General features: G+C 44.3%; 1 protein-coding gene across 4 annotated transcripts in view; it reads right to left on the reverse strand.

Annotated features, from left to right (window-relative positions):
* PTPN14 (protein tyrosine phosphatase non-receptor type 14) overlaps positions 1-26655 on the reverse strand; it is a 168561-nt gene that overhangs the window by 22124 nt on the left and 119782 nt on the right. For all 4 annotated transcript variants that reach the window (XM_082401376.1, XM_082401375.1, XM_082401378.1 and 1 more), the window contains 9 exons: positions 26259-26326; positions 19521-19591; positions 18497-18584; positions 14456-14544; positions 11382-11469; positions 10439-10521; positions 8127-8184; positions 4407-4485; positions 974-2451 (listed from right to left, as the gene is read on the reverse strand). In XM_082401376.1, coding sequence (XP_082257502.1) covers positions 974-2451; positions 4407-4485; positions 8127-8184; positions 10439-10521; positions 11382-11469; positions 14456-14544; positions 18497-18584; positions 19521-19591; positions 26259-26326 — 2102 coding nt within the window. The remainder of the gene's footprint in view (positions 1-973; positions 2452-4406; positions 4486-8126; positions 8185-10438; positions 10522-11381; positions 11470-14455; positions 14545-18496; positions 18585-19520; positions 19592-26258; positions 26327-26655) is intronic.

The following is a 26655-nucleotide window of genomic DNA, read 5'->3' on the forward strand; positions in this document are numbered from 1 at the left end:
GTTTGTCTAAAGTAGGAACGTTGCTATGGACTAGACTTTGGGTCTTTACTCTTCTTTACAGGTTGATTCCCTCTGGAGAATTGGGAGACTCATAAATGAAGAAAAGTCTAATGAACTCCATCAAAGCCCATTTTAAGTTACAACTGCTCTGGAGTTCCTAAAATAAGCCCTGGCTACCTTATAGTTCAGCTGTGGTACATGCAGAGGAGAAGTCAATCTAGGTTTGAATGGTTATAATGAGAGGATTTTTTAATTTTTTAAGGGAGTGAATACATCCAGGACAAGTGTGGTGTGTGTATAAATATGCATGTGTGAATTCTCGATAGAATAAGAATGGTTAATGGAAGCTCAACGGTAACCTTCTGGGTTCATTGTAATTTTCTTGGATTTGTGTTAAACATCTCTCAAAAGAAGATTTGAAAATAAAGCTGGATACATCATGGACGATATTGATGAACGATCCTGACATCTAGATCTACACAGAAAGCTGTGCTCTGAAGGGATGTTGCTCTTTTAATATCTAATTGGGGGTGGGGGGGGGGAGGCTTTCCCCTGGAAAAACCAAAGTACCAGGAGATGGAGGAAAGTGAGCTCCTGGCAGCTCATGCAACGGGAAGTCGGACCCTGAATAAACAGCAAATGCTGGCCCAGACACCAATCTCAACACCACCAACCTGTAAGATCCTGACTCTATCACAGCACTTTGCACCAAGCACACCTATGAGAAGCCATGAATGAGAATGGAAGGTTTATGTGAAAAACAAAGTTTTGTGAAATGAAATACTACCTGTTCATATGCCAAGTGAGTTTTAAATCCCTACCACATTCCCTGAATAAGCCTTGCGCTTTCTTCAGTGCCCAGAGGATGTATGTCTAAATCATGGAAAAGGAGCAGAGGGGGCTGCGGGCGAGGGTGGAAATCAGCCCGTTTAACTGTCCCTCGAAAGATGCCCTGGGAGAGGAAGCCACTTACCCGGATCATCATCTCTCTTTCTATAATGCTGTCCTCCAGGGAGAACATTTCAGACACGGGTCTCTCCTTCACAGGCTCTTTCTTGACCCGCTCCTTCACACTTGTCAGGTCGGGCTCTGAGATGGATGGACCAAGAGAGGACCCGTTGATGGCCGTCTGGTCAGCCCGGGAGACACTGATGGCCTTGGCTGGCCCCTGCCTCAGGACCCTGGCCCTGGCGATGGCGGGAGGAAGGCACACCTGGTCTTGCCCCAGCGCCCCGTTGCTCACACTCTTCCTGGGTCCGGGGTACTCGGGCGGGGGCTTGTTTGGAATCCGGGCTAAGGCGGCCTGTAGCTGGGCGCTGTACTCCATCTCCTCCCGGAGCGCGGGGATCTGGGGCACCGGTTCCGGAGCTTCCTCCTCCTCCTCCTCGCTCTCGCTGCTGTGGATCAGCATCGTGGCATCTGAGAAAGTCTTCTTGTGGTGATACTCGGGAAGCTGGGGCACCTCGTGGCTCCCCGGCACCTCCTCGGGCGGCCCCGGCTCTCGCAGGGTGTTGCGGCGGGCCATGGGGATGTTGAGCGACTTCAAGGTCATGGCTTCCATGCCCCGCACCATGCTGCTCATCACCTCCAGGCTGTGGCGCTTGTGCACCGCGCCGTGGTGCTTGGTGGCCGTGAGGGGCTCGCTCACCTCCTGGAGAGACTGATGCACCACCGGGGAGCTGTCCTCCTGGAAGGTCTTCACGGACAGCTGCACTTTGCGAGTCACCAAGTCGGGGCTACTGCCGCTGACGTACTTGTGGCGGTGGCTGGCGAGGTCCGGGGTGCTGGTGGCGGGGCGGGGCCGTGGGTAGGGGGGTGGTGGCCGGAAGAGATAGTTTTTCAGCATGTGGGCCGTGTTGTAGTTATAGGTGCCCTGCAGCTGCATGTTGGCCAGCTCCGGGGTGCTCACCGTGTGTGAGATGGCGCTTGCCCCGGGCTTGCTTGGCACCGTGGTATTCTTTGGGTTGATCTGGTCCGATGGACTGACCAGTTTGTTACCGTAGCCCCCCTGGGGCCCGTAAGGGACAGTGTAGGGGTGCCTCTCCCGCATCTCGGGCTGGCTGTACACCAGATCCTCTGGCTGGTTGTAGGCGTGGGTGTTGATGATATTGAGGTTTCGCAGGGACTGGCTCTGGCTGTCCGTGTGCACGACCCCCCTCTTCATCTGCCGCATGACCGTCTCATAATCGGGGGTCGGCCGGTAGGATGGCACGATGATGGCGCTGTGCCGGTGGCTCGGGATGTAGTCAGCCCGCATGATGTCACTGCCAGGGATGCTGAGGTTGGAGGACACGGGAGAAGCCTGGATGAAGCTTTGGGAGCAACTGAGGGAGTTGACGCTGTGAATGCTACACACACTGCCATTGGTGACGGTGCCGTTTATATAACTTAAGTCCAGGCTGTTGTGCGAGTTGCAATACAAGGCTTCTTCATTCCCATGGAAGATGCTGTCTGCAAGGAGTCACACAGAGGCACATGAACGTCCACACCGCCCTGCTTCAATCAAGTTCATCCTCACACTTACAGAAGTTGTAAAAAGGGAAATCCCACGGTCTCCACCCGCATATTCCATGGAAACACTGGTAATTTCTTGGGCAAGATGCCAACATATGGAAGGAACATTTTAAAGCACACTAAAGAGGAAAAGTGAATCTAAACCAAGAAAGCTATGCACATACGGAAAGCGTTATCACCTGGGTTAAGTTCTCGATTTGGCCATGAGCTTTTAAATCAGGCACCAACAATGGCCCTCACATTGGGAGACCTGTCCTCTTGTTCAGGGCTCAGCGACAGAACTGGATGTTTGGGCCAGGAAGTCAAGAACTTTAATAGGGCAATAGATTTGAAGTTATTGGGTACTGGGAGCTGACCTTCCTGACTGCAATGGGAAAACTCCCTGTATCCGAGGGACTGCTGAGCGTCCGTCAAGGCACAAGGCAAATAACACAGTCAGGATGTCAGCATGCGTGGCTCCTTCATTCTGATCAGCAGCCAACGGAGGGCAAAATAAGAATCAGGAGGTTTTTCTAGCCACTGTCTAAAACCCTCCTCTAGAGTTGGTTTCATCACTGAGGTCAGGTTCACATTAAAATTCATAATACTTTAAAGAGGTACCTAAAGAGATAAAAAGCAGATTTCTAAAGTAAGGCCCGTTCTGGGTGTCCAGTGTTCCTTTAACACACACATACACAGACACCCCTAGGCAGGCAACCTCTTGCCAACACACTTTTCTGTGGGCAAAGTATATTCATTTTTTACACTATAGATTCAAGCATGAGCAGAGTAGAAGAAAGCAAAGGCAGAAAAGATTAAAAAACAGAAAAGGTGACTGAAAACACTTGGCTGCCTGAAGAGGAGGGGCGGAAACATAGACCAGATGAGATGATATAGGCAAGAAAAACTAGGAGAACATGTTGCCTTTATCCACCTTAATGGGGTTTGGTGCCCTCCCATAGAAGCAGGGTAACTTTGCTAGTCTGCTTATAAAAAGTAGTGTTTTATTAAATTACATCATCTTGATTATCTTAGTCTCCATGCTCACATTTAGACAGTGCAGAGAGATTCAAAACAGCTAGCAAATGATAACCCAGAAACAAATTATCCATTTACCATACTGTCAACATCCAATGTTTAATCCCATTCCTTTTTTGAGATAGTGTAATGATTACAGAGCCTGGCTCAAGAGTCAAGACACCAATTTTCGTACCCTTTCTGTACCCCAGTTTCTGTATCTGTCAAATGGAAATAATAACAGTACGTATCTCCTAGGTTTATTTTGAGGATTAAATGAGACAATAGAGTGCAAGTGCTCTGAACAAGTGCTTAAGGAGAGGAATTGCTCTATAAATGCTCATTCTCAGAATAATTATTATTGGAATGGGTTTTTTTTACACACTTTGCATGGGAGTGTTTAGGGAGAAAAAGAGGAATAAAAGAGTTTAACAAGTGCACTGAGAAAGGGGCCAGTGGGAGAGATGGGAAAGGAGAGTTACAATGAGGGGCTGAGATTTTGTGTGTATTTCTTTCAATTATTCTGGATGCCTGTGTTCTCTGTCACCTTGAAAACCTGCTTGACTGTTACAAGCTCTCTGACACTGACAAGGAGGGTGAAGAGTATTCTATGGGGCTTAGCTATCACTCTCCTCTCTACCCCACTTACAAGAAGGAGGAGGAGAAAGGAACTTGCTCACTGCCTTCCCCCAAGTCCCTCTGCAGTCAATTCTGGGGAAATTTTCCTCTCAGGGGTAAATGATATTCTATGCCTTTCACAAATCCAAGCTGTTGCCTGCTGCCATTCTGACAAAGTTAAAATGAAAGTATCACGGTCACCCCAAAAAAAAAGTCTCAGTACCGATCACCAGTTCTCAACTTTGCGTCTTAAGAAGGGACAGCGGCAAGCCAGTTACCTTGAGAAGTGTGTGTTTCCGAGTAGTGTTCGCCACACTGGACATGCATGGGAGGCAAGATGTACGGTTGTTGCCGGGGCTGAAACAGAGAACACAGCGCAGGTGGGAGGACTTGGCACAAACGGCTGTAACACTCACGAGCACCAGCGCGAGCACACGATGGTCCCCATCGCTCACCCCACCTGCAGGGAGGCACACTGCAGACGCTCTGCCCTCCACACTCAACCCAACCCTTCCCTAAGCATCTGCACCCCCATCTCATCACCAAGCTTAGGACTGGAGAAACAAGAAGGGGGGAATGGGGAGGCTGGTTCAAGGTGAGAAAGAGGCTGTAATCAGCATGAAGGCACCTATTTAGAACGTATTTTCTAACACACCTGAAAAGCTCCCAATGCCTTTTTTTTTTTTTTAAAGGGAAGGCCACAGTGCATGAAAAGTGCTTAGTTAATTAATTAATTTATTTATTTATTTTTGGCTGTGTTGGGTCTTTGTTTCTGTGTGAGGGCTTTCTCTAGTTGCGGCGAGCGGGGGCCACTCTTCATCGCGGTGCGCAGGCCTCTCACTGTCACGGCCTCTCTTGTTGCGGAGCACAGGCTCCAGACGCACAGGCTCAGTAGTTGTGGCTCACGGGCGCAGTTGCTCCGCGGCATGTGGGATCTTCCCAGACCAGGGCTCAAACCCGTGTCCCCTGCATTGGCCGGCAGATTCCCAACCACTGCGCCACCAGGGAAGCCCTCCCAATGCCTTTTTTAAAGGAATAACTCAGAAGATGTATTTTATTATGTTCCACCTAAAACATAATGAGAGTAAGAGGGAAGCCTGTTTCCTTCTATTCAAAATTGGGTCCCTCCTGAAGTTCATACCCATCAGCATAGTTGTACCTATGACCCTAGTTCACAGTGCCACATCGCCTCAAATAGGGACAGGGGAGTGTTAAGATGGGCCCACTTGCAAATTTATATAAAATCTGAAATGTGATCCCTAACAATGAGCGTGCAGTTCCCAGGACCACTTATTGACCCTCCCATTGCAGAGGATCCAGTTCAACCATCTAGCCCTTCAGTGAGGACTCTTCGCCATAAGACTCTTAAAGATGGACATTTAGACTCAACCTGAATAACTCCATGCTGCAGAGGAGGGTACAACTTTTAGAGAAAACACCAAAATGCTTAGAGAGCTTCACTAACTGGGGAGCCGAGAAAGGATATATGATTAATGGCTAATACGGTCTAGAGCAAGTCATTTAACCTCAGTAGGTCTCAGCTTCCTGTCACTCAAATCAGTCTCCTCCCTCCAACATTATCCATTTTATTCATGTATTAGGGTTCCAGGTAAAAATGTGTTTGAAGGAAGAGTTTTGATACTAAAAAATAAAGTTTAAGCTTGTAACCCACCAAACAGGATGATCTCTTATATTTCTATTTGATTATTTTAAAATTAATCTTATAGGAAGCTGAGATCAAGTCAAAAAAAAAACCCCACAAAGCCAGCAGGGGTCACACTTTCTCAGTATTCCTCAACAGAAGAAGAACACTACGCAGAGTCCAAGGCTGGGCAAATAACTCATCTACTCTTTCCTTTGCTACAAATAATGTTTAAGCATCAAAAGGGCAAATAAAGAAGGTAATGAAGACAAGAAATCCAAAAATTAAAGAGAATCAGGGTAGAAGAAATAAAGAATTGAAATTAATCTAAGAAAGTAGTTCAGAGTATCAGCTCTTCTAAATATTCCCAAATCTCTCTTGGCTGGTTTTTGAGTAGCAATTTAAAAATATTTTTCCTCTTTTTGGTAATACCTAATTCAACTCAATTTTTCCATGATTGGACAGCCAGTTTTTAGGTTTCAAAAAACAAAACAGAACAAAACAGAACAGTAGGGAGGGATTCATACAAGGGAACAGAAATCTACAGCAAGGCAAAGTTGGCTCACCTCTGCCTTCTCTTGCTCTTATTTAAAAAAAAAAAAAGAAAAATCCTATAAGTAGGTGACTGTTTATGAACTGCCATAAGTGTGTAAGCAATACAAGTGAGAAATAGTAATAGCTAATCCTCCAAATACCATTTCAGGATTATTTATTCTGTCTCTTTATATATTCCAATATACTATTCTGTTTCTCTCCAGATCTGCCAACACAAAAACAAATTAGATGCCATAATACAGGAGCCAGAAGGGCAAGAGAAAAACAACAATCAGGAGCCCTTGTTATCAGCCAGGAAGCCCAAAGGAGACAATGTTCTCTGGTTTTACTCTCACTCATCCCAAGGAACTCTTGCTGAAATGGTTTAATCCTAAGGGGCAGAGGAAAGGGAGAAGCCAGGAATCTGGCTTCCTGTAGATTATCTTCATCCAAACAGAACAGGAAAGCCTCTGTATCTTCTCTAGATAATTAGGATGAGATCAAATCACAAGATAGCCCTAAAACACTTTGCTTCCCCTGGTGTTTCATGGACACAAGTGAACATTTATCTCACTAGTAAAGACATGTGGACTCTAAGGAAGGGAAAAGGAAAATAATATCAACAAAGGAGAAGAATAAGGAAACCAATGCTGTGAACAAATCTATTGGTACTTCAGGGGAGAAGCCCAAAGCAGCCCTCTACATCTCCAAGGCAAAGACCTCTTGTGAGATGTTGCGCATTAACACAGAGATTAATAATATTCACATGGGTTCGCAGGAATTATCAATATTATGTGATATGATGACCAAACCCTAGAATTCTAAGAGTTCATGTCAATGCATTTTCCAGAAGAAAAAAAAAAAAAAATCCTCAAACAGTTCCTTTTAAAAGACAAGTTAAAGATGTGTTATAGGATATATATTGTGTATAAAGAAAAATTCAATTTTATTCTCCCATCAACTCAAAGGAACTGTTCAACCTACAAACATTTAAAGGTCACATGTTTATTTTGATTTTGTGTAAAATAAATCATAATCTAAAATAAAAGAATTATGACGTAAAACAAGTAGACAGTTTAAAGGAAACTAACTCTCCCACGTCTTGCTATGATATCATCCTTAAGTAATTCTCAAAATAAAACACAGTCTAAGACAGAACACATGCATTGAAATGAGTTGTGTTTCCTTATTCACATGATTAGTAGAGCAGTTTTTAAAGAAAGGCTAATGGTAGGTAGAAAAGTGGATCAACTCAAATTCTGTTGGCCTTGAAATTAGGAAATTAATTAATTTTAATTTTTTCCCCACTGAATACTCTACCTCAGACCATCAACTAGACTCCTTCAATTTTTGCTCATTTAAAGTAGACATTCTCTGACTAGTTTATTAAACTCTGTCTATGGCAGTGAATATAAAAGAATTTGTGGAGATTATAACTGAAGACACGTTTATATGCAAAAATCAGAAATAGTGGATAAAGATAGATAGATAAAGATAGATAAAGCAAGTGGAAAAAAACACACAGTAGGTTGCGTGCTCAAGGAACATGGTTTCATCGGCCCAGACTAAAATTCATGGGGGTGAACCCTGAGTCACACTTAGAAAAGTGACGGACATGGGCGGGCACAAGAGGGACAAAATGGGTGTGCATCACACCTGCATAGCAGACTGATGCCCTTCTGTGTTCTCACCATATCTCTCCTGGTCAGGAGGTCACGACCTAGTCATGATGCCCTAGTCATCCCTCTCCTCAAGTTAACAACAAAAGGACACTCATTCCCCGACAGTCAGAGGACTTGATAACTGAAGATTTCATACATACCAGGGAGGACCGGCTCCAGGTGGGCTGGCGTCTGATAGGGGGTGGAGAATTTGATTGTCTACATGAAAAGTTGAGAAAAATGAGGTTGGTTATTATTATTTACCATGTACAAGAAGACCAGATAGACAAGAGAGGGTGAAGAGGGGAAAGGAGAAAAGATGAGTTAAGAATTACAGCAAAACATAAACATTTTCTATTTCTGGGTGCTGAAGCTAAGAACAATTTCGATTTCTTTTTTGTTCTTTTTTTATTTTCAAAATGTTTGGAACATATGATACTTTTATAATATGTTTTACAAAGTAATATTAGAAGAACGAGGCTTACTTCTAAAGACAAATTATAAGGGAAATAAAAATGAACAACAGTCTTTTAGAGGTTAGAGAGTGGAGACCTCTGGAGAAGGATGATGTTCAGATGATGCTGATATCATAAAACTCCAGAGGGCTAATCCAAGCCTTCATGCAGCCCATGCCGAGGCTCTGAAACTATCAATATATACAGAATTTACTGTCTATGTGGGGTAGGGGGTATGCTTTTTAGAGAGTCCCAGTTTTTATCAGATAAGAGGTTAGGAACCTCCCATACATGGTTATGAAGAAGAAAGGAATGATTATTACAGAAGTAGAAAGGAAAACAGAATTTCCTTAATTTTCAGTCTAATATGTGATGGTCACTCATGTAAGAAGAAAAGGCCACCAAAGAAATACAAATACTCAGAACATTTTATGTTAAAGCCACTTGCTAAGAAATGATCAAACCAGAAGACTACAGTGAAGACTACACTTCTCAAAATAGTTTTGTTTTTAAATTCACCCTACAGAAGTCAACTATAGAATTCTTGTTAATGTCAAAGACACCCCAACAAATCAAAGGCAACAGCAGAGATCTGCAAAGATGTGACCTATAGGGAATCTGTTCAAAAGAATGGTGTGTGTGTCTATGCGCGCATGCGCGTGTATGCACGTGTGTACCCATAACAGATATGGTGGCTTAAATTGCTGCTCTCTAATTAGTGCTCTTCTGATTTACATTTGCAAACTTTGCTGGCAGACCTAATTCTATATAGTCATCTCTTGGTATCCAAAGAGGATTGGTTCCAGGACCCACCTCGGATACCAAAATCCATGTATGCTCAAGTGCTTTATATCATCTGGCATAGCATTTGCATATAACCCATGCACATCCTCCCACATACTTCAAATCATCTCTAGATTACTTATAATACCTAACACAATGTAGAGAGCTGCCGGTTCATAGTGAATTCAAGTTTTGCTTTTTTGGAACTTTCTGGAATTTTTTTTGATCCATGGTTGGTTGAATTCGTGGATATGAAACCCACAGATACAGAGGGCCGACTGTACTATCAAATATACTTTCAGACTCTGACAGTGACCAATGGCAACGACTGGTTTGAAAGAGCCTCCATCACGTAGAGAAAAAAGTCTGCCAGGACCTGATGCTCCAGTTCTAAAGCAGCACCTTCTTAAGCAGGAACTGCTCTAGGACAGCATTTTCACACTCTTGCATGCGTCCACTGGGGACGTGGGAAAGCAGTTCTTCTCCTGCATTTACATCCCAAAGTTCTTTGAAACACAATTAAGCACCTTGGGCTCCCCAACTGCTGATGTACTCTGCTGAGGAACGTCTTTTGAAGGCAACCAAAGGAAAGGCTATGATAGTGTAAGCCCGGCACGCTATATCCAAGGTCAGGTCACAGTTAAGTTCCCTCATCAGACTCCCTTTATCATCTTTACTTCCAAATTAAATTGAAAACACACACACATGGATTTGTGACATCTATTAGCGTCTTCCAAGTCTTCCTCTAATTACCCTGGCCTCTCATTTACAGGCGGGTGACATGACCCAGAGGCACATGCAGCGTTAGCCAACTGTGTGAGCAACACAGGGCTGAGGATGACAGCAGCTTCTTCTCTTTCAAGTTGGCTCGTCACTCTGCTACCTGCTTCTGAACACACTCTACATCTGACGCGAAGGGCCGCCCCGGAAAACTAGGAACCGCTCGGTTCCTCCAAACTCACGGCAGAGGTTGGAAAGGCACTGATGTCGGCCAATCCGTTCGGGAAGTCAAGCATTCACAGTCAATTTGCAAATCATTTTCTCCCTAGGCATAGAGACTACACAAGACAGTCTTCATCATTAAAGCCCTTTCCCTCCCACCCGGCTTTAACTTGCCCCTTTAGCTTCTACAAGGAATGAGGAAAAAGAGCCAGTATAAAAAGCGATCTACACCATCCCTAAAGCACAAGAATTTAAGCTGATCCAGGGAGAGGGTGGACGAAATGTTTACTTACTCAGTGCAGATTTTGTTTTGTTTGTAAAACTTGTGCCGTGTAGCAAACAATCGAGATATATACTTGGCATTTTCGATATCATCCTTGGAGAAGAAGAAACAGGGGAAAAATAAACATCTGTTTGATCGTATCGGGCTGGCCAAAAAGTTCGTTCGGGTTTGGCCATACAAACCCAAAGGAACTTTTTGGCCAACCCAAATATATGCATTTCACTAGGATTCCCCTGAGCGGGGACACGTCCCTTCCTCCCTTCACGTCAAGCACAAAATAACCCCCTGAGTCAGAAACCAGTGTGCTGAAATTCAGTGGCGGTCATGTCTATGAAGCCCACCCAAGGATGGCAGACAATACTGTCCGCTAAAGAATCCTTGATGCCCAACGCACTGGGGTTAACACTGATGATCTGGCGTGTCTTTACATAATGCTAAACCAAGTGCTTTAAAAATCAGTAAATGAATCAAGGCAGAGCGTGGCACGAACGCCAAGCATCATTAAATGGGAGGCAGGGAGGTGCAAGGAGTGCCTTGGCTCTCAAATAGGCACTCAACAGAAAGGCAACCACCCAGTTTGCTTCAGATCAGGCTTGGACTATGATGGCAAAGAAAATCCAAACCAGCCAGTAAAAGAAACTACCATGCAATATCATCAGGGGTGACTAGTCAAGGGCATGCCAGACAATGTGATCCACCGCAAGTAAGGCTGGTGGAGGAACCCAAACCCTAGAGTCAAAACTCAGCTTGAAACCCTAGCATTGTGAGCATGAAGTCCCCACCACCTTCCAGAAATGAGCGATGACAGCACTGGGCAAGTATTGGAAAGTTATGGGTTCAACAGAATATTTATTCTCTCATGACGTGGAGAGCGAGGAAAAGATATTACAAGTTGAGAAGACAAACAGCAAGCTGCCTGTGGGACCCTGCCTTCATCTGTCCGTTTTGCTTACCGTGTGAAAGAGGGCAGTCTCCTCTTTGCTGATGAGCTCCACCAGGATAGTTGACTTGTTGTGAGTGATATTTCCCATGTCATTCCACCTGCACAGAAGAAAGCCAACGGCATTTGCCCAAAGATGTTCTAGGCATTTATGACAGCATAGGAGTGTCATCTGTTACTACTGAGTCTCATTTTACAAATTATGATTTAACCATACTTTTAAAAGCTAAACGTCCCTCCTCTCAAAGCAGAAAAGGAGATAAAATGCAACACGTATCTATTTAAATAGCTAAAAATCCTATGTAAACGACGTCTAGATATTGCTGTTAATAAAGTACACTTTCCTTTACGACCTAGGAGGAAAATATGCCAGAGACTTCCACTGCCTAGGTTTTCACACTTCCAAATGGACAGAGCATTTCCCGTGATCCCCGTTTTCAATGCTGGAGGGGGATGTCATTTAAAAGTCATGTGTGGAATTCCCTGGCTGTCCAGTGGTTGGGACTCCGCGGTTTCACTGCCGAGGGCCTGGGTTCAATCCCTGGTCGGGGAACAAAGATGCCACAAGCTACGCAGCGCGGGCAAAAAAAAAAAAAAAAAAAAAAAAATCACGTGTTTCCAGGAATCTAGGCTGAAGAATCCACAGAGGTTCTGTGTTGCGATGTACACTACAGATTTGATTATGCCACTTGGAAAAAATGCCTAGGGAGTGTTTAATGTGCCTACATTTTTGTGATCTAAACACACACACACATTTCCTTCCCTTTCCTCATGGAGATCTTATCTAAAATGAGATACACAGAAAGAACCACCAGACAAGGGAAGGTAAGCTCCTGCTTCCCATTCTACTTGGAGCCAGTTTCTAATCATCTCTTACACTACCTACCCTTCACTCTGTTCCCCGACCTATAATTCCCTGCCCACCACCTTTTCCCACCATCCTGCTTTTGCTCATTACACTTCTACCTCTGCCTGCATGATTCCTTTAAGACTCAGAAGAAGTCACCTTCTCCAGGAAGCCTTTCTTCATCCCCAAGCACCCACATGCCAGGAAAGCACCCACATGCCAGGAAAGAGCCTAGTGTTGTCCTCTATCATTCACCACATTGTATCACAATTGTTCATGTCTGTGACCAGATCCCTAACTAAACCAAACTCAATCATAGGCCCTCATGCCCCGGGCAGAGATTCTGCTTTCTTCATCTCTGTATTCCAAGCACCAAGTACACCTGGCACACAGCATACAATAGACGTTTGCTGAAATAATGAAAAGTAATGATGGTGTCTCGCATCTGTATAGAGTACAGTTCTTTTATCAACTCTCTTAGGTAGACAAGGCGGCTATTTACGTTCCACTTTGGAGATGAGGCAATTCAGGCCAAAGGGGATGACTTAGCCTCACTCACTCTCCTCATCAGGGACGGATGAGTTCTATACCTTCCAGGTTTTCCTCCGATCAGCTTTCCATTACACCAGTCCCACCTGTTTTTACGTACATCTACAGGTGTCTGCTGACTTACAATTCCATTAGATCACATCTATGTGGACTCACAGCTATGTGCTCCTTAGTGAAGGTCTCAAGAGATAAGAGATATGTGGTATCCTCTAGCTCCATTCCCTCAAATCCACTGCCAGAATTCTGGGTCCACTCCTCACTCCACCATATGACTTCACCTTAGTGGCACAATTAACATGACACTGTAGTAGAAGTAAATTCCCATCTTGGAAGGGTTTCAAGGCAAGGGCTAAAGGAAGCAGTTCCTAAGGAAACTGAACAAAACCTGTGAGGCGCTTATGATCAGCAAACTTTCAAATTGCTATTTTCTATTTCATCTAGATAGCCAGAATCCAAGATGTGTCTGCTTCTCTTCTCCAGACTCAAGCACTGATTTAGCTACAGAGAACTGTGTGGGACAAAATGGCTGGATAGCTTTACATGGGCATAAAAGTGTATAGTTACAACTCTGCACGTATTTATATACTTTATTTAATTCGTTGTAGGTATATGAGTTGACTGAATACATCCAAGAGTCAAAAAGTTTCTTCTGTAGCTCCAAAGAGCTCTCTCCCCACTCCTGTTTCAATAATGTCTCTATTCAAAGAGCAAGAGAAAATAAATGGACAAAAATAATGGCAGGGTGGGGACCTAGGAAAATAAAAGCCAAATAGGAAGCTTTTAGTGGGAAAACTTTCTCAAAATGACCTGCAGTTAAGTGCTGATCCAGAGAATACACGGCTGGTCAAGAATTCACTTCCAGAAAGTGGACCGTGCTTTGCCTCTAAGATCTGTCTTTGATCACCTGCCCTGGACGCGCAGCTCTGCCTATCAGATGCACACACAGGAAAGCTGCCTTTCCGGTAAATAACAGGCCATACTGCCCTCATAAGTGAAAGCAAGCATGCAGTTTTTCGGCTTGTTGATACTACGATGGGATCTGTGGGCACCCATACAAAGCAAGCTCATTGACATGTAATGCAGGGGACACCCTGCCACTTCCCTATGCTGTTTCTACTCACGTTAAATGGAAAAGAAGGTTGAAGGGTCAAAATAATAAAAAGTACCCAAGTCCTTTCAGTTATGCTAACAAATTGATTGCTTTTTCAAAACACACTTTCACAAATAGACCTCTTTCGTTAACAGAAAAATTAGTTTGCACTTTTCTAGCACATGTGGTTAGGTAGAGGGTGCAGGGCAATGGAAAGAAGCCAGTGTGGATTTAATGACTGGTCATGGGTAATCCAGGCAAAGGTAATCCCATGGGGGCCTGACTCATGGAAGAGCCCATCTCCAACCAGACTCATAGAGTTTTGTTCCACTCTTTGGCTCAGTGGAGGTTCAACTACGCATTTCTTGGGGTCAGGTGGAAAGAAAGAACATCCCCCATCCCCAAACAAACCCCTGGGGAAAGTGAGATGAAATTCTCCATAACCAGTGAAATCCTGCAGAGGGGGCGGATCTTATCAGAGTTGAGAAAAGCTCAGCTCTGATCCTTGGTCTGCCCCGTAACTCATCTGTATAACTTTCATACTCCATGGGGTTTGCTAGAGCGCCTCGAGGGGAAAAAGGAGAAAGACAAATCAGACTACCTGTATATTACTGCTTGTCTTCCAATTCTGTTTCTCACGAAAATCCCCATAAAGAAAATGCCCAGGTGCACACTGTTTCCATGATTGTCCTGCATAAGATCAACAAAAGATCGTTGTGATGAAACAGATCCCCAGCGGTCTGGCAACCTACCCATGGGGACCACACCCCGTTTCTCGCCCACACGTGGAATGAACCATAGAACGGAATGGGGGCAGAAAAGCCACTAGGTCCGAAGGGACGCATCCCAATGCACATCCTAATAGACTACACAGGTACCTTTTTTTCTTTTATCTCAGTTTGTCACAATACATTTCCTGTTTAAGAAAGAATTTTAGGATTTTCTCAGATTTGTTGGCAGTTAAGATTTTCTCTTTCATGAATATCTATTAATATCTTTTCTAACCCTAGCTTTCGGTTTTTTAAATCAAAATTATACATGCACATAGTTTGATTATATCTGCATACTGCATATGTGCAATTATTTACGCACACAGTTTGAAGAACTGAATCCTCTTCAGATCTTACTTAAAAGCAGCCTTGGACCCACCATTTCCTCTCCCTTAAAGGCATCCACTTCCACCACTTAAAGCCCTAGAGTGTGTCTATTTGCATCCACCATGCTTGGCCTTCCAATTTAGAAGCTCATGTTCCTCAGTTCTGGGATATTTTCTCAAATTACTACCTTCTGTTTCCCCTTTTCACTCCTTTTAGAACTCCCACTGTTTAGATGTTGCACATCTGGGCTGGCCCTCCAATTTTATCTCCTGCCTTCCACATTCCATTACTTTGGGTTTTTTGGGGTGAGATTTCTCTTAATTTAATCTTCTAACCTATCTATTAAGTTTTCCATTTCTGATATCATATTTTAAATCTCTGAGAGTTCTTTTTTATTTGCCGAACGTTCCCTTTTAAGAGCACTCTATTCCTTCAAGGAGGTAACATATTTGTATTTTTTATCCTTGAGACTCATAGGATGGTATTTTGGGCAGGGGGCCCTTCACCCTGCAGACTCTCTGCCTCTTTCACGCTGCTTCATTCTCACTGGGTTGACGTCTGTTGTTCCTATTAGGGCATCGTGGGGGGTGGTGATGTTCGGCTGTCTATTCACGTTCCAGGGTGGGATTCTAAATGCTGGTTGGGACCTTTGTGAGCACAGGAAGGGCACGGGGACGACAGGCTTCACTGTCGGGCAACCTGCTGGGCCCTGTCTGGAGGAACCCAGAGGGCTTTGGTCTGGTCTCTTGGTCCAGTCAGGTGCCTCCAGCCTCCCGCCTGGAACAGTGTAACCCGGCGGCCAGTGTTCTTGAGAGCAGAGTGGGAGCAAGGCTCAGCGTCCAGTGAATAAACTGTCACCCAGCCTCCTGCTTTCTCTCGGGGGACATCCTCTTTGTGGAGTAAGTGGAGGGCCACGCCCAACCAGACCTAAGATGGAAAAGATAAACCCCTACCTCCCTCAGAATACTTGATCCCACTTAAGACACAAAGATGACAGTGTCCCTTCTCAAGGACCTCTTCTCAACCCACCTCCCGAAGCTTCCATTCAAGTAGGCGTCTTCTAACAGAGAGAGAGAAAGGGAAAGACAGCTGCTGATGGCAAAAGCCAAGACAGAAAGAACTGGGGAGGAAAAAAGGGCCTCGGGGACTTCCCTGGTGGCGCAGTGGTTAAGAATCCACCTGCCAATGCAGCGGACACGGGTTCGAGCCCTGGTCTGGGAAGATCCCACATGCCGCGGAGCAACTAAGCCCGTGTGCCTCAACTACTGAGCCTATGCTCTAGAGCCCGTGAGCCACAACTACTGAGACTGCGCTCTAGAACCCGCGAGCCACAACTACTGAATCCTGCGCGACTAGAGCCCGTGCTCCGCAACAAGAGAATCCCCCGCTCATCGCAACTAGAGAAAAGCCCACGCATAGCAACGAGGACCCAACACAGCAAAATAAACAAACAAACAAACAAATAAATAAATAAATACAATTTTTAAAAAGAGGGCCTCGGTAATTATGAGACGTTCAAAGGTAAGCTGTATTACAGAAAAATCTGTGAGGGAAAAGAAGATAGGTGAAGTAGAGACGGGAAGAAACAGGAAAATTCTGCAGAAAGACTTTTCTGGGCACGTTGCCAGTAGGTGGGTGCAGAGGTCTGGTGGGAGTGGATGGGGACATGGGAGGGGCAGGCCACCAGGGTGAGACAACGGAAAAAACACATAACGGATACCCGTTAGAACAACTTAGCCAAGGACTGAGGCTCCAGACTCTGTATGACCCATTCCAGAAGCTCCGTCCCTCCGCGCCCACGTGCTCCGACAATACAGGAGGATGGAGGCGGCGGCCACCCCTGTGTTTGTGGAGGGGGAAGGGCAGACCTGTCAGGAAATGGAAGGGACCCCCGCCCTGAACCTTGAAAATTTTTAAGAAACCACTCATGGAAAAACCCACACTAAACATAAATGTTCTTCCCTGGGACATATCCATAACACACTTTTTAAACCTTCCGTGGTCAAGAAGGACCTGTACTAACCCAAAGGGACCCCATCCCCATGTGCAGGTTACCCCTGCACACTTCCCTGGTGGCTCTTTCACTTAGAGCTGACCCCCTCACTGCCCACACGGCTACTGCGGCCCCACCCATCGCCCTTGGGTCGCCAGGACTCATGTGGTCTGTAGGTGGTCACCTGAGTCATGAACAGATATGTGGCGGAGGAAGAAAAAAAAGCAGCAGCCCAGCTGAGTTACACCCACTGGCAGTGAGTCAGCCGTGCCTATCTGCCCACTCGGACTAAGCTCTGGTATCTCCCTTGTACTTTTCCCACTGAAGGACAGACTAGAAAACACATCAGAACCAAGCACGGTGGATTTCAACACTGTCTCCACTGCCTCTATTTCCCACAGTTCAGAATTACTAAAGACAACACAAGCAAATGACCACCATGACAAAACCTCCAACTTCCAGGGCCTGAGAAGTCAGTTTTCTAGAAGTGGAGAAAAGTTTACTGTGATTTTCCAAAATGGCATGACTATATATGGGTGGGTGAAATGGAAGTGGGATGCAGATGGTTTCATAAGGTATTATTGCAAGGAAAATGGATTACAACCCTATGAAGGGCAGCCATTAGAGAAGCAAAAGAAAATTAAACAAATCTAAAAAAGAGCCATTTAGCCTTTTTTGGAAGCTGCGGCCACCCTGCTCGCTTCTACTTGATACACATGGGCAGTTCTCATTAAGGCAAATTGCAAGCGTGCAACAGAGGGGGAACAGAACACTTATACAACAGCCAGCGGAGCCAGTCTGGAGTGAAATGTTTATGCTGAAGCTGCAGGCATCTCCCAAATTGCCGAGATGTGCCAGTTGCTTTAGGTTTCTGATAAAACTCCATCTTTTGCAAAGTGGGTCAGCAGAGAGAGGAAAATGAGTTTGGATGATGGGCTCAGCTCTGTAAATGACCTTGCACCATGACCCCCCCAACCACACCCACTTCAGGAGGTGGATTTGTTGCAAAGGATGGGATGTGCTGTAACCACTTCCTAGGCATAGTTTCCAGACAACACCAAACGGGCTGGGAACCCACAACAGAGGCTCTGTAGAGCTGGAGAAGTAAAGTATGACTGCATACAGGAAATGTTTCATCCTTCCTCACAAACAATTATCACCGCATCAGCCCAAAGAAGAAAAAAGAAAAGAAGCACGGGCAAGAAAACTGCTGGGGAGGGTCTGTATTAAGGCACGCATGATGTTTGCTCCTTGTCCCATTGGAAGGCTGGATGTGGCCTCGATAAATTCTTGGCACCAAATGGGCTGGTGTTTGGTACTCACTCAGAAGGTTGTCTTACAAATGAGATATTCTGCTGAAGACCATGGAAAGCTTCAAACCCTCTCCGTTACGAAAAAGGGTTTGCTTTACCTAAAGTAAATTGGACTTGCCAGCTAATGCCACGTAGCAGTAAGAAAGCCAAGCCTTCTGGCTCTCTGCTCTCAGTCAACACTGGTTTTCCAAATGCCTGTGCTGTTCTGAGACGACTGAAGCAAGGAGAGGGTATGCTACCTTCACAGGGAAGATTTCCTGTCCAAAGCCATCCAAACGTTCCACCTCATTGATGTACATAAGCTCAGCTTCTGCTGGCAGGATGCCACTAAAATCAAAAGAGCATCAAAGGAGGAAATGGTTAAGAGCAATAAAGTCAGTGGAAGATCCTACCCTCCTGGTGGCAAATTCCAGAACTGTGGTTTTAGTTCTGGGAAAAGCCATTGTCACCCAACCAACTGTGCAGGCATGGTGCATTACTAAGTAATGCATTAATATATTCCTCAGTAGCTTTTTACTCAACAGGGAATAATAAGAGGAAGGTAAAGTATATAATTAAGAGCCACAGCCCTATAAACACTAAATAATTATTCCAGACATCCTGGTGAATAATGCTGCCTGCTTTAAAAAAAAAAAAATGTATTTTTCTCCCACCTGGGAAAAAAATCTCCACTGCTAAAAAAGAAAGAAGGAAAAAAGGAAGAAAGGCAAAAGTTTATGAGGATGATATTTTGGGAGCCAAGTAACCAAGATAAGAGAAGAGTCTAGGACCACTGCACATGTCCCAAAGAGCTCCACGTGGCCCTGATCAAGCTCTCAGGGATGCCTTCAATCTCACTCTTTTCCCTCCTGACCTTGACTTTCCCACCCAAAGCAGCTCTTGAGGTCTGCACTCAGCACAAGCAGTCCCAGGCTTCCCAGGTCTGGCAACAGTTTTAGGAAGGTCACAGAGAGGAATTCCTCTGGCCAACAACTCCACATCTGTGTGGGCCAACTGGTGTGAAAGAAAAAAAGGAAAAAAGAAAAAAAAAAAGAAAGGGAGGGAGGGAGGAAAAAACAAAAGGGAGAGAGAGAAAAATAGAAAGGGGAGTGGTAGCACAGTTTTCAAATCTACATGCACTCTCAGAACAGAGCTGAATCACTTGCTACAAGAAACAGAACTGTGTTGACTCAAGCCGGGGCTTGCGGGGAGGGGCCGAACGTCTCCTGCCTCAGACAGGACAGGACGGTGGCCACGTGCTGGGTCAGGCGGCCCCCGCCTTACCTGTGGGCTTTGTGTTCTTGGGCCACCTTCTGTGTCAGCTCCTCCAGAACAGCTTCTTCCAGGGCCAAATCCTACCAAAATGGAAAGCAGTTCAGGTCACTTGCTATTTTGCTTGCAAACCTTAAAAACTCTCTTTTTTCTCGAAGTTGTTCCGGATTAGCTTCACTTCCTCAGTCTCCCTTTACTCCTTTGAATTAAAGGTTGTCATTTTTAGGACAGAGGTTCATTTTTACTTTTGTAACAGGGCTCTCCACTATAACAGGCTATTTCAAGGCATATTTGGGGTTGCCATCTAAATTCTGGAGGATCTGGGAATAGCTCTTTTTTCATTTACCTTCTTCTTCCCTATCTGCCTGCCTCTTGGACTTTTATTAAAAATGCTTTGTAAGAAACAGAAACAGACTCACAGACTTAGAGAACCAACTTATGGTTACCAGGGGGTAGGGTGGGGGGGAAGGGATAGTTAGGGAGTTTGAGATTGACGTGTACACACTGCTATATTTAAAATGGATAACCAACAAGGACCTACTGTATAGCACAGGGAAACTCTGGTCAATATTATGTAACAGCCTAAATGGGAAAAGAACTTGAAAAAGAATAAATACACGTACATGTATTGAATCACTTTGTGGTACACCTGAAACTAACACAACATTGGTCATCGACTATACTCCAATATAAAATTAAAAGTTTAAAAAAATGCTTTGTAAGCGCTTTCACGTTTTTAACAATGAGGATATACAGGCAAATGAGTTTCCAGGTCACCATCCCTTCCAAAGCTGAGCCCAAGAAGGGACTGTGCCTGGCCTTTTTATCCACCAGCACAATCCCAGCAAACTAATTCAGAGCCACCTGAAGTCAGAGCTGGCTCATTCAGAGGCTAGTTGATGGGGCCTTGGGAGCAAAAGAGGCCACGACCACTCAGCCGCCTCAGCGGAGCTCCGGAAGGTAACAGGTGGGGAGCTGACCAGCTGGTGTCTCGACCAACTGAATCCCAGGCCCCTGGACCAGTGTTGTGCTGGCTCCCATGAGATTAGAGTAAACTGGACACATTGCTTCCCAACTCCCCTTCAATGACGGCGGGAGTATTTAAAGGGTCTGTTAAACATTGAGCAGGAAAGTGAGATGGAGTCTGGAGGAATACATCCAAGATGGGGAGATCAATCAGTTCCTGAGACACTGACGGGCATGGAGATTCTATAGCTCATCCCATCCCTTTCGGTGACTCCAGCCCAGATGCCTCTGCCCTTCCCAGGTGCAACTTCCACGCCCCCCAGGCTGGTGAGCACCAAGGAGGGCACAGATGTGCTCCGTCTTCCTCTGAGCTCCAGAGGCGGCGTTAGAAGGGGGTCCGAGCTGTGTGTCCCGGTGAACCTTCCAAGGCTCATCAAAGACACTTGACGGGGGGGACTGATGTTTTCACAGAAAACATCCAGAATGCCTCATTCCTTTGGTTCTAAACTATCAGTTATATAAAGATTACGTCCAATTTAACAGCTTTTCATGAAACACTACCCCCAAAAAGGTACACCTCAAAACTGCAAGAAACATCCCATCTCAAATGATGCAACTGGAGAAAATCAATATTTCTTAAAGCTGGAACATGCGAACATAACTATATATTGGAAATTCTATAGCTCTGCAGATGGTCCTGAGAAACCTTAGAGAAGACGGAGGGAATTGCTGGCAGCTCTCATTTTTCATGTGTTACTGATTAATTTGCTGTTTTCTGTTTAGCCATCCACTGAAACAACTCAAGTCCATGATAGGAAACAAGCTCGATGTTTTCAGTTTTGTGCTGTGGAATCACAAAGATGCCACGTGGCTTAGGAATCCAGCTATGTCTGTGCATCTAGGTACCGAGTATTAGGAATAACTCAATATTAATTTTGAAAAGCTAATAAAAGGCATGTGGCGATAGAATAAAATAAAGATAACTGAAGATCAAAAAGTGCTCCAATAAACTGCTGTCTCCTACTCTGAAAGAAGAAAAAGTCCAAAGGGACCCCTCTGCTATTGTACTCAACCCCACCGCCTCCATCTGTGTCTGGGGCCTCCCTGAGGTATGTGGTCCCACCACAGGGCCAGGCGAGAGTGGCTGCGCTCGGATGAAAGATGGCAGAGAGCGAGCCTGCACACAGCTGCACACCTGGGGAGCGCCCTGTGTACTTAACTTTGTTCTTTGCTCGGCTGCAGAAATGCCATTTGACAAATTCGGTTACTTTATAAGATCAAACACAGCCATTCATCCCATCTTCCCTCCCCCACCAAAGGAATGCATTCTTCCCTTTGAAAGCTCTAGTGGAACCAAGCAGAAAGTTTGCAACCTTCCATGGCTCCCCACTGCCTACTCAATTAGGTCAACACCTGGGCCTGGCATTCAGACCATTCTTCGGTGTGACTCAGCCGTCCCTTCAGACCTCTTCTCTCAAGGGTTCAAGACCTCAGGCCGACTCTTCCTAACACAAACTGCTTTCATGTCTCACTCCATCTTTCAGGTCTTGACACACCTACCACTCCCTGGACAGGGCTTCCATATCCTCTCGCGTGGGACAGAAGCCTTTCCCCCTCTGGACCTACCTCTTCCGCCCTGTGTGTCTCTCTTAGAGTTCTTACCATAGTCTACCTATTGTCTTTCTTACATAGTTATTTGGATACTCATCTTACCCTTTATCCTTGTCTCCCTCCCTCTACTAGATGACAGGCATCTAAGGTCAGCAAGCAGCAAGCCTCCACATTGCCTCCAGGGCCCATCTCAGGGCTTTGAACAATGCCAGCTTATAAACTCTCAACATACAGTAGACGATCAATAAACATTGATTGAGCTGAGCTGAGCTGAGCTCAATATGCAACGTGTCAGTTTCATATTGTCAAGCGAGGGTTTTTTGGTTTTTGTTTTGTTTTAATTTTTATAGGTGTATAGTTAATTTACAATGTTGTGTTAGTTTCTGCTGTACAGCAAAGTGAATCAGTTATACATATACACATATCGACTCTTTTTTAGACTCTTTCCCCATATAGGCCATTACAGGGTATTGAGTAGAGTTCAAGTTACGCGAAGCCGCTGAATGATAATCTATGCACTCTGCTTGTCCTCTGTCTGCTCACATTTCAAAGTGCATAGAGTATTGTTGCCTGGAAAGCACACTCTTCAGCATCCTGTGCTTGCCTAACAGAGACAGAAAAATAATGCTGATGATAATAATAATATGAGGACAATGATGATTATGATGACAACTAAATAAACACTTACTGAGAATTTACCATGTGCCCGATTAAGTCCTTCACGTGCATTCTCTTCTTTTAGCCTCACAGTCAGATTAGGCTTGTTATCCTCAGTTTTAGATAAGAAAATGGAGGCTTTGGTTAAATAACTTGCCCAAGTTTGTACAGCCAGTAAGTGGCACAGCCAGGATATGGGCACAGAACACTTGACCCCTATACTCTAAACCTCCTGACCACAGGCCACAGGGTATCGAGGATACAACAGGGGTCAGGGTCGTGGGGCGGAGGAGAGGATACATGACTGATGGCAGAAGCCTAGGAATATTCACGATTCAGATATGCATGCTGATATCAGCTTCTGCCATGTCATCCTGAGGGCTGTCCAATAGGACTTTCTGGAATGATGGAAATGTTCTATAGCCAAGCTTTCCAGTACAGTAGCCATGAGCCACATGTGGCTATTGAACATTTTTTTAAATGTAGCTAATGCAACTGAGGAACTAAATTTTTAATTGTATTTAATGCTAATTAATTTCAATTTGAATGTAAATAGCCACTGTCACTAGCAGCTACTATACCAAAGAGGGAAGTTTTAGATCCAAGGACAACAACATCAATATCTGTCTGGCATAGTGAGACTGAATGAGGTCTTTGTTGTTTTAATATCTGATTTGCTTAGAGCCCAGCAGAGGCATGGTCTTATTCTCAAAAAGGTATGATACACAAAATAACTCCTTTGCTGCTTTATAGCACTATAACCTGTCAAAGCATTTTACCACCTACAAACTCATACATCTCATGCTCGTAATCACCTTTGAAAATTCTCCTGATCTCTGCCTAAAGGCTATGTGATAAAGACCTTTAATGAGAGAAAGGTAAAAACAAAAAAAAAATTGTGAAAAATTATCAACCCAATTCATTGTCTCCATTTGACACAAACATACACGTTCTCTAAAATTCTAAGGTATCACTTTCACTTTCCTCCCGCCGAGCACACCAGAAAACATCCTGACTTTTGAGTGAGCTTCTGAGATGTTACAGATATTGACACCAAGTCCTATGAAGAACTTCTCTGCTAAGTAATATGCTAATCTCTTTGAATGGAGGTTGATTTAATCGGTGGAATTAATAAGGCATAAAAAACAGCAGGGCCAGCAGATAATACTGCTATTATCTTGGTGGGAAGAAGAATAAGGAGAGAGCTATTCATAAAAAGTTAGAGATTTTGCAGTATTTCCCTAACCTAGAAGAATAAGGTTAAGTTTTCGACCACTTTAGAGAAACGGTAACCCTTGTACACTGTTGGTGGGAATGTAAACTGGTGCAGCCACTGTGGAAAACAATAGAGAGGTTCCTCAAAAACTAAAAATAGAACTACTATATGACTCAGCAATTCCACTCCTGGGTATATATCTGGAAAAAAAAGAAAACACTAATTCTAAAAGATACATGCACCCCAATGTTCATAGCAGCAATATTTACAACTGACAAGCTACGGAAACAACTTAAGTGTCCATCAACAGATGAATGGATAAAGAAGATGCGGTATGTGCATGTGTGTGTACGTGTATGGATACACACACAATGGAATACTACTCAGCCATAAAAAAAAAGAATGAAATTTTGCCATCTGCAACAACATGGATGGACTTGGAGGGCATTATGCTAAGTGAAATAAGTCAGACAGAGAAAGGCAAATACTGTATGATATCGTTTATATGTAGAATCTAAAAAAATACAACAAACTAGTGAATATAACAAAAAGAAGCAGACTCACAGATATAGAGAACAAACTAGTGGTTACGAGTAGGGGAGGAAGGAATGGGAGGTACAGATTACTGGATATAAGAGAGGCTTAAGGATGTACTGTACAATATGGGGAATACAGCCAACATTTTGTAATAACTGTAAATGGAAAGTAACCTTTAAGAATTGTATAAAAATTTAAAAAACATTTTTTTTTAAGTTTTGGACCAATTAGATTCATCTCATCACTGACACAGGAAATAACTGCAACCTTACTTACCCTAGTCTCTCAAAACTTAAAACCTCTGTCGCCAGACCCTCTACTTTCTCCCATATGCCATAGTAGTTTAGATGCCAAGCTCTGCCCACTGTACTTCCAAAATATCTTTTGCATTGCTTTTTTGTTTTCATCTTCACTGCCAACACCTCATTCCTGTGTCTTGCCGAGAACACCACAACAGATTCTTATCTGACGTCCTTCCGCAAACGGTCTCATTACTCTAATCCAGTGGTCCTCAGAGTATGGGGTCCGCGAACCCCTGGACGGAGCCCACACGTTCTAACTCCTCAGATGTTTCAGGCTTCTCTGCCACCGCTCCCCTCCGCACCCCTGAGCGGCCGTCGGCCTGGCCAGCTGGCTCCCACCCAGTTACGCAGGCCACCTGGCCTCTGCTTCTTCTCCCTCTGTCTACAGCATCCCTTGCTCCTTCCCTCTCTGCCTGCTGCAATGCTGCTCATTCTTTAAGGTGCAGCTCACACACCATTAGTCTTTCAACCTACACTCAGCTCCCAAAACAGGTAACCTCTCCCCACATAAAATCCCTATCATACTTTGTTACACTTGGATTTGCATTAGGATTTTGCAAACTTCCTATTGACTCAGCCACTTTGTCGTTGCCCTGAGAACAAGCACCGTTTCTTATATAACTTTATCCCTCAGGGGAAAAAGAAGTGGTAAATGCTCGTGATTTCTAAAATCAGAGCCGGAATGTTGGAGTGGGTATAGCCTTTCCCTAAAATGGTTTTTCAAATGTTTTAACTTTCCTCGTGAAAGCTCTTCTCAATTACTCCAAAGCTACCAAAAAACAAACAAAAATACTCCAGGGATAAAAACCTAGCCTCATGCCTAATTTAACCCAGGAATAAACATTTTACTCCATGGACACATTCAACAGACTTTTATGCATGCAAATTATGTGCCAGACAACAGTGGACGAGATAGATAGGGTCCCTCCTTGAGGACCATAGAGCTGACATTCCAGCTGACAATAAAAATGAAAGAAAGAATGAACACGTTCAGATACTGAAAGAGCTCTGAAGTACACGCATAAAAGGGCAGGAAGTGCCGGATGGTTGGAGTGTATAATACAGATGGTCAAGGAAAAGGAAGGCTTCCCTGAGGAGGTGATATTGGAATCAAGACCTGAATGACAAGTCATAAGAAGACCTGGGGTCGAGCATTCCAGGCAGAGGAGGCGCAGTACAAAGGCTCTGGGATGGGACCAAGCTGGGTGTGCTCAGAAAGGAAGACAGAACATAGTAGTGGAGGCTAGTGTGATGGGGCCGGGGGCAGGCAAGTGTCTTGAGGAGGTAAGAAGAGGCATCTTTACCTTTCTCAGTGTCTTACAAAACTTGTCCCTACTTTATAAATGCAGGGACATTCTCCCTAAGGAATATGTGTGTAGATTCCTCTGAGATTTTCAAAGGAAAGAATTAAATATCCAAAGAAGGTAGAAAATTAATTAAGAAAAAGGAAATTACACTTACCATTGGAAATAGCACATATTCTCTGAGGAAATCCTGAGAATCAAACTGATTATAGTCTCCAAAATCAGCTGAAAAGAAAAGAAGGGGAAGGAGTCTTTATTATATGACATTAAAGATGGAATAAAATAGGGTAAACTTATCACCACATTTACTCTCGCCACTTTATCCTACTTCTGTACTATTATTAAATAAAAACAGTGCCAAGATGGGTTTGATGCTACTCCCACTTTTACATAGCAATAATGTAAATATCAGCACATGAGCACCGCTACATAATTTTCTAGAAAGAATGGGGAAATTTGAAAGTGATTCCTAAGCTATTTTAAAAAGTTAAAACAAATCTATATTTATCTTTTTATTAAGTATTCACCAACACATATCTTAATAATATCTGCCA

The sequence above is a fragment of the Balaenoptera borealis genome (genome assembly GCF_965194805.1).
Source record: "Balaenoptera borealis genome assembly, chromosome: 1".
NCBI lineage: Eukaryota > Metazoa > Chordata > Mammalia > Artiodactyla > Balaenopteridae > Balaenoptera > Balaenoptera borealis.